Raw genomic sequence first — 8304 nt, 5'->3', positions numbered from 1 at the left:
AAAGGAGAAAACAACCCTATTTGAGTTTATTCTTTTTGGTTGCTGTCCCTGTGTGCTGCCTTGAGCAACAGGGAGGTTATAAAACCATGTCAGAAATGGCTTCAGTTGTTGCCAGCCCCGTAGCAAGGGTGCAGACTTGGCGGGGGGGGGGGGGGGGTTAACAAAAACAGTTATGGAAACTTGGAGGGTGAAAGCCCTGATCGAAGAGTGATCCACAGGGATGCAAAGCTATTGGAAGCATTAGTTAATGCCTCTTTCTAAGGGCTACTTGTACCAAAATGGGGGTTTGGCATCTCAAGGAACCAAGTTTGAGGAGCTGCTTCACTCACGGACAGGTATTTACAGGGACACTGAGCCCCGTCCCAGCTGTAGGGCAGTTTGTGACCTCCCTCATCCCAACATTCCCACACCAACCACCCCATGGTTAAAACACTGGTCTGGATAACACTGCTGTTCCACCCGCGGCTGTGGCTCAGTTTTGCTGTGGGGCACCTTGAATCAGAGCCTGTGCTGAAAACAGCCATTGGCTCCCTTGGTCACCACCAAACTCTTTGGTTGGGGTTTTAATTGCTAATTAAGTGGTTTCTGTGCACTGAGCCAAAACAAGAGCTGTGGCTCTGGTTGTGTTTAATCCCAAGGACCAATCCTTGTCTCCGGAGAGCAGCAAGTGGGACTGAACAGGAAAATCATCATCCCGTGGCAGCGTTGCCGGTGGAGCTCTCCTCCATCTCCGCTTCCTGGCCAGCCTGGGCTCCGATATGTTATTCCTCAGCCCCATCTGTCCTCCTTGTTCCATTTTTCCGCTGTTTCTCTGCGGGTTCTGCTGGGGCATCTCACAGCATCTCCAAGCAGCCGGCGCTGGCGGTGGCCCAAGGTTGGAACACTGCTTTCTTTGGAGCCTTTTCGCATCCTCAGGGAGCGAGAAGGGGATTTTCGGGTGCACCCTGAGGAGTCAGACCCCATCTCCTCCCCAAACTGTTGCTTTCCCTTTCCAGGAGCCAAGCACATCCCTGAGGCTGGGAACAGCTTTTCCCTCAGGCGGCTGGAGGACTTTGGGCACCTGAGGCTCCGCGTTTGCAGTGAGGTCAGAGCCATCCCTCTTTATTCCCAGCACAAGGAAACCGTGGTGAGCAGAACTCCCATGGGAATTCAGAAACCGGGGTGAAAAGGGTCTGAGCATCAGGGCAGGGGGTGGCGAGCAGCGACCACGTGTGTGCGTGGCAGGGTTAGAAATCACTTCTCGCTGGGCACGCAGGAGGAGAGGAGAGGAAACAGGAGAGAGGGAAAAGAATCCAATGCAGCCGCGTCTTCCAAAGAGCCCGAGCGCTGCTGCTGCTGCTTCCAAGAGACGGAGAGAGCCGGGGAGGTAAAATTGCAGTGATTCATCGTGGGCAGATCGGAGGCAGGAAATGGGAGTTCGCTGCCTGCCCCGTGCCCGCCGCGGGCTCGGGCACACCGGGGCCTGGCTGGCAGCGAGGGCCTGACGCCAACGGGTCGAGCATCCCTGCGCCACGGAGGGAGCTGCCGAGGAGCCACCGGGAAGAAGGGGAAGAACCGGCGGAGGCCGAGAGCCGGAGCGAAGGGGATTTTTCTGCCTGCGTTTCTCCGGAGCCATCCGACAGAGCCCGTGAGCCGGGGAAGGGGGCACAGGGGATGGGGGGGCTCGGGGGATGCTCGGGGTCTGGGTGTCACCCCCCCCATCACCACCACTAAATCTGGGGGTCAGCATCCCTCCCCGTGGGGACCGCATCCCTCCCCTGGGGTCCGCCAGGGTGGGCTGGGGGGCTCATTGAGAAATGAAGAGTGGGAAAAAGGGGGCGGGGCTTGGGGGCTGCCTTCCTGCGGATTGGCTGGGGGGAGGGGAGAGAGACCCCCCAAATTGTGCCCGAAGGAGAGGGGCAAACTTGAGCTTGCAAAGGGGATGAGGGCACCATAGGGACCCCCCACCCCATTAGGATGCCTTTGGGCTGCCGGATTCCCCCCGCTCTTTCCCTTGTGTTTGCACCCAGGAGGCTGCAGTGCGGTCTCAGTGACACGAGTTGTGCCTGGTCTCAGCCTGTCCAAGGGCTGCAGAGGGCAAAACCCCCTTGGGTGGCTGGAGAGGGGCCGGGTGCACCCTTGGATGGGTGTCTTGGTTGAAAAAGCCCCCCCCCCCCCAAATCCACTGCCTCCATCGCTAGTGTTTTGGGGATCACCCCTGAAGGACAGCCATGGGGTCTTGGTGCTGCGTGGCCAGCGGGATGGAGGGAGGCAAGAATGGGAGAGACCCCAGAATCTCTCTGGAGTTTGAGCTGTGGGACTGCATGCACCTTGCTCAGGGTCTGGACTGTATGCTCAGGCTATGGGATCACATCGGTTTCAATTGGGACCAGGATGTAGGGATCATATGCGTCACCTTTGGGGTTGGGATCTGGGGACCCTCACATCACGCTAGGGTCAGGACATGGGGACCATCTGCATCCTGCATAGGGCTGGGATGTGGGACCTTCATGCAGTGCTCAGGGGCAGGATGTGGGACCCTCACATTGTGCTTAGGGCTGGGATGCTGGGATCCTTGATTCAGTGTGGGCACACAGGGACTTTCATGTCGGGGTTGGTGTCACGCTGTGCGGAACCTTACATGACACTTGGGGTCACAGCGGGCCCTTGCATGGGGGCTGGGATGTGGGGACCCCAACATGGTGCTTGGGATGAGGACATGGAGACCCTTGCACTGGGTTTGGGGTGCAGGGGCCCTCATGTCAGGGCTAGGATTTGGGGACCCTTTTATAGGGGTTGGTATGGAGGGACCCCTGTGTCAGGGCCAGGACTCAGGCTCACCTGCACTGAGGATTGGGGGCCACCATTTGGAGACTGCAGTGTCTCCTGCGGCTCATCGGGCTGGAAATGGGGGGGACAATGGGGCAGGTTGTGTCTGTCCCCTCCCTCCCCACAGGGACTGTGGCCGGGGGGCAGAGCGGAGCTCCTGCACCAGCCTGGCTGGCTCCGGATAACTCGGATGCGGCACCGGAGCTGCTTAACCCCATCCTGATCCAGCCTTCCCCCCCCAAACCCCACTGCCATGAAGAAGAAGGCGGCCAATGGGAGGGGGCCCGATCCTGCAGCCCCCCAGCAGCGAGCCCGGGGTATCACCAAGTCAGCAGAGGTGAGTTACCCACAGGAGGGGGGGCCAGGACACCCCAAGATGGGGCTTGGGAGTGGGTCCATCCCCAGTCCATCACTTCAGGGTGGGCTGATTGCCCTGGGGTGAAGCGATTGCAGCAGCATCGGGGGGTGTTGCTGACATGGGGTGGTTTTGGATCCCCTCAGTACGTGGGCTCCTTCATGGTGGAGGACTTGGACCTGGAGCAGCGAGCGGGGCACCTGGAGGAGCAGCTGCAGGCACTGAAGGTTGGGCATCCACCACTGCTCCCCACACTGGGCAAACAGGGGGACCCCCAACAGTGGGGGGAACCCTGTGGTGACATAGCCCAGATCCCCCCACAGCGCTGTGTCTCTCCTGGCCAGGACTGCCCCAGGAGGAGGTTGGTGGTGCTGAGGTTCAGCTTGCAGGGGGTGAAAATCTACAGTGCTGATGGTGAGGTAGGGATGCTGGGGAGCCCATGGGGCCTGCGGGGGTCATGGGTGCTGGGGGAGCTCAGTGATGCTGGAAAGCTGCTTTCCAGGGGTGTTGCACCCCTCTGAGCATCACTTTCCACTTGGGAACCTGCTTTGCATTCACAAATAGCGCTGCAACCTGCAGTGCCATAGCGATGCCCTCAGCATCACTTGCACCCCAGGGTGCCCGGGGGGGGGTACTTGGTTCAATGACCCCCACCCCACCTTGTCCTTGTCCCCGCAGACCCTGCTGATGGCGCATGCGCTGCGCCGGATCCTGTACAGCACGTGGCGACGCGCCGACCGCCAGTTCGCCTTCGTGGCCCGCAACCCCCACAGCCCCGGCAGCCCCCTCTTCTGCCACCTCTTCGTGGGGCTCCCGGGCGAGGTGCGTGCCCCGACACCCCCAAGATAAACTCCTGTGGTTATGGTTAATTCTTGCTCCTATGGGGTTAACACCCGGCACCTTCTGCCTCTGCAGGTCCAGACCCTGCACCTCCTGCTCTGCCGCTGCTTCCAGCTCTGCTACCTCCTGGCTCACCCCGAGGAGCAGGCACCCGACGGGGAGCCCACGGGGCCGGGGGTGCTGCGGGAGCCGCTCAACCCCGAGGAGGTGTCGCGCAACGTCAACGCTCTCGTGTCCTTCCGACGCCTGCCCGCGCTCGGCTCCATGGGCGCAGGGGTAGGCGATGGGGCTTCACACACTGTGTGCACGGTGCGCTCGCACACGCGGTGTCTGCATGGCCTTTCCCTCCGCAGCGTGTTTTTGGCACGGTTGTGCCTGCTCTTTGCATGGCTTTTCTTGCCCAGCCTTTTCTCCGTGCAGTTTCTGTCGCAGCAAGATGTGCACGGCACTTTCTGCAGGGCATCCTTCACGCTGCAGTTTGCTTCAGTCCCTGCGCAGCCTTCTCTCGCGCAGCAGTTTTCACGGCGCATTAATGCACAGCCTGCGTTGCGGGGTGGTTCACATGGCCTTTCCTCACACGTCCTCCCTGGTCAGCAGCTCTTTGCACAGTGGGATACACACCAGGTTTTACACAACCTTTCCTTGCACGGCACCTATTTACACAGCACGTTTCACAAGCCCACCCTGCACAGCCCATTTGTGCGCTGGATTTTGCACAGCCCGTTTCTAGCAGCCTTTTGCAGGCAGCTTTTTGCATGCTTTTGTCTTGCATGGCCTTTTCTCACAGCGTTCTGGACCAGGCGTATTTGCACGGCAGCTCTTGCCCAGTGCTTTTGCAGGGTGTTTTTCATGGCATTTCTTTGTGGAACGTTTCCGACAGAGCATCTGTTGCATGGCATCTTCTTGCACGGCTTTCCTGGCGTGGTGATTTTTGCAGAGCAGCTTTGCAGGTGATTTACTGCAGCGGTTTCCGCGGGGTGCTCTTCGCAGCGTGTTTTGCTGCAGGGCATTCTTTACAGGGGGGTTTGCAGGGCATTTCTTGCGCAGTGTTTTTTGTGCAGCGTCTTTTTGCAGGGCATTTTCTCGCTCAGCGTGGTCTGCAGGGTGGGTTTGTGCACAGCACTGTTGCATTGTGTTTAGCACGGCGTTCCTTGCATTGGGTTTTTTGGTCATGAGGTCTCGCACAGCATCTTTTGGGGTGACAGCTCTGGTGTGGCATTTTCAGGGTGTCATTTTCAGAGCGTAGTTTTTGAGGAGTCATTTCTGGTGTAGCACTTTTGGGGTGACATTTTTGGGGTGTAATTTCTGGTGTAGCATTTTCAGGGTGTTATTTTTAGATGTCGTTTTGGGGGTGTCAATTTTAGGAGTCATTTTTGGGAGTAATTTTCAAGGTGTCATTTTTAGGGTGTCATTTTTGGGGTGTCAATTTTAGGTGTCATTTGCACAGTGTCATTTTTGGGGTGTCATTTTCAGGATGTAATTTTTGGGGTGTCATTTTCATGGTGTCATTGTTAGAAGTCATTTTCGGGGTGTCATTTCTGGGGTGTCATTTTCAGAGTGTCATTGTTAGGTGTCATTTTTGGGGTGTTAATTTTAGGAGTCATTTTCATGGTGTCATTTTTGGGGTGTCATTTTCGGGGTGTCATTTCTGGGGTGTCAATTTTAGGTGTCATTTTCACGGTGTCATTGTTAGGAGTCATTTTGGGGGTGTCATTTCTGGTGCGCCGTTTTTGGCGCAGCGTCTGCCTCCATGGAGTTTCGTGTGACGTTTCACACCACGAGACCCCCCCCTTCACCCCTCTGACAGCCCCTTCACCCCCAGGACCGGCAGGCGGAGAGCAGGGCCTGGCGCCCCGGGAACCCCTACTGCTCCCCAGTGCTGGTGCGCAAGAAAGCCATCCGCAGCAAGGTGCTGCGCTCGGGGGCTTACCGGGACTGTGGGGCTGAGAGCCAGCTCCATCAGCCGCCCCGCGACACTGGTGAGTGCTGGGGGGAAACTGAGGCACGGGGGGCCACACACAGCCCTAACGTCATGGGGTGTTCTGGGGTGAGGAGGGGATTAATGAGCTCCTACAGCATCAGCGGGATGGGAGAGCAAAGGGGCGAGGAGCTTCGCCTTCCTCCCTGAAAACGAGAGCATCCTTGCTGAGAGCGTGTGGGGCTTCGCCGGCATCTCCAGGTGGGTGCGCAGGACCCCCCTGCTCATCCCCATCCCTTCCCAATCCTTCCCCTTTGCACCCACCCGCCGCCTCGTCCCATCCGTAGGGACAGCGGCATCGCGCTGCTGCGGCGCGATGTGCCCGGCGCCTTCCTGCTGCGCCCCGAGCCCGGGCTGGCCAAGCGCTGGTGTCTGTGGGTACGGGCACCCTGCGGCATCGTCACCTACGGCCTCGTCAGGACGCACCAGGGCAGGTTCTGCGTGGAGGTGAGGGTGGTGCATGGCCAGCGCATGGGGGTGCTTGGGGTGTTCGCGTTGTGGTTGCAGGGGTGCAACAGTTGCACCCGGTAAGTGCGTTTGATGTGTTTGTGCGTGGATGCACTTTGGCGTAAGTGCATTTGATGCGTTGGTGCACTGGTGCATTTGTGGGTTTAATTCACTGTGTAAGGGAATTTAATGCATCCGCGCATGGATGCATCGGTGCATTTGTGTGTTTAATGCACAGAGTTTGTGCATTTGATGAGTGTGTGCATTGGTGCATGGATGCACTGGTGAATTAGTGGGTTTGCATCACTGTGTAAGTACATTTAATGCATCTGTGTGTTGGTGCATGGATGCATGGGTGCATTCGAGTGTTTGCTTCACTGTGTAAATGGATTTGATGCATCTGTGCACAGGGGTATTGGTGTATGAGTGCATTGATATGTGGGGGCAACAGTGTATGGGTGCCTCAGTGCATGGTGCGTGGGTGCTTCCATGCTTTGGTGTGTAAATACAATTGATTCATGGGTGTACAAGCGCATCCATGCATGGCTACATGCTACACAGCACATTGATGTGTGTTCATTCCTGGGTGCACGGGTCATGGGTGCCTTTGATTTGTGGGTACATCAGTGCACAGGGTGCAGCTGTGGGTGGATGCAGAGTGCACAGGTACATCATCATAGCATGTGGGTGCAGTGGATGCATTTGATCCTTACGCACCGGTGCGTAGGTGCCTTTGGGTGTGCGTGTGCGTTTGGGAACACTGGTATTTGGTGCAGGGGTGCATGGGCACCGCAGGGTCTCACCTCTCCGGTCTCCCCCTCGGCAGCACTCCAACACCGAGTTCCCCAGCGTGGCCGCGCTCCTGGCTCACTACTCCGCCGCACCGGGCGGCTGCTTCTGTCGCCTGGCCCCTGGCCGCCGCAACCCCGGCTACGAGGAGCGGGACCCCGGTGGTGGGGCCAGCGCCTGGGGGGACACTGCCTGGGCCCCCACCGGCCCCGTTGGGGCGCAGCACGAGCGGGGTTAAGCCCAGACCCCCCCCCCCACCCCCCCCCCCCCAGGGCACCGGCCCCCCAACGTCCCCATTGAGCTTTAAACCGCTGCCGTCTGCCTTATCCGCCCCCTCCCGCGGCTGCGTGCGCCGGCAATAAATAAACGGCTGCTGTGCTACCGGTCTGTCCTTCGAACCGCGGCGCCCGCCCGCGCGCCCTCGCGAGCTCACGCTCGTGCGCTTGCAGGCTCGTGCACGCGCGCCCTGGTGCCCGCGCACGCTGCCAGAACTGCGCCGCGCGCTCACGCGTGCACGCACACCCGCGCGCGCTCGCGCTGCTGCGCTGCGTGGTTGCGCTTGCGCTGTCAGGCGCTTGCACGCCCAGGCCCCCCGTGCTCTTGCACGCCCACCCGTTGCTACAGCCGCACTCGGACACCTGTGCACCTGCACACGTGCACTCGCACACGTGCTCTTGCACGCTCACCCGTTGCTACAGCCGCACTTGGACACCTGTGCACCTGCACACGTGCACTCGCACACGTGCTCTTGCACGCTCACCCGTTGCTACAGCCGCACTTGGACACCTGTGCACCTGCACACGTGCACTCGCACACGTGCTCTTGCACGCTCACCCGTTGCTACAGCCGCACTCGGACACTCGTAGGCTTGCAGTCACGCACTCGCACACGTGCTCTTGCACGCCCACCCGTTGCTACAGCCGCACTCGGACACCTGTGCGCGTGCACTCGTGCACTTGCACACGTGCTCTTGCACTCCCATGCACTTGCACGCCCAGGCCCCCGTGCTCTTGCACGCCCACCCGTTGCTACAGCCGCACTCGGACACCCGTACACGTGCACCTGCACACGTGCGTTTGTCCTCTCG

The 8304-nt window shown here is 59.4% G+C and overlaps 1 protein-coding gene across 2 annotated transcripts; it reads left to right on the top strand.

Annotated features, from left to right (window-relative positions):
* Window positions 1–2941: 2941 nt before the first annotated feature.
* SH2D5 (SH2 domain containing 5) lies at window positions 2942–7521 on the top strand. Of its 2 annotated transcripts, XM_065696691.1 has the most exons (9): window positions 2942–3145; window positions 3310–3390; window positions 3508–3582; window positions 3842–3985; window positions 4079–4279; window positions 5826–5982; window positions 6080–6182; window positions 6269–6428; window positions 7255–7521. In XM_065696691.1, exons 1-9 carry the CDS (start codon window positions 3062–3064, stop codon window positions 7453–7455), a joined length of 1206 nt encoding a protein of 401 aa, XP_065552763.1. In that variant the 5' UTR covers window positions 2942–3061; the 3' UTR covers window positions 7456–7521. The 2 variants fall into 2 exon arrangements, with proteins under 2 accessions (XP_065552763.1, XP_065552764.1); XM_065696692.1 differs by lacking the exons at window positions 3310–3390; window positions 3508–3582.
* The last annotated feature ends 783 nt before the right edge of the window (window positions 7522–8304 follow it).

This window comes from Lathamus discolor, chromosome 16 (genome assembly GCF_037157495.1).
Source record: "Lathamus discolor isolate bLatDis1 chromosome 16, bLatDis1.hap1, whole genome shotgun sequence".
NCBI lineage: Eukaryota > Metazoa > Chordata > Aves > Psittaciformes > Psittacidae > Lathamus > Lathamus discolor.
This window is presented reverse-complemented; position numbering and strand designations above follow the sequence as displayed.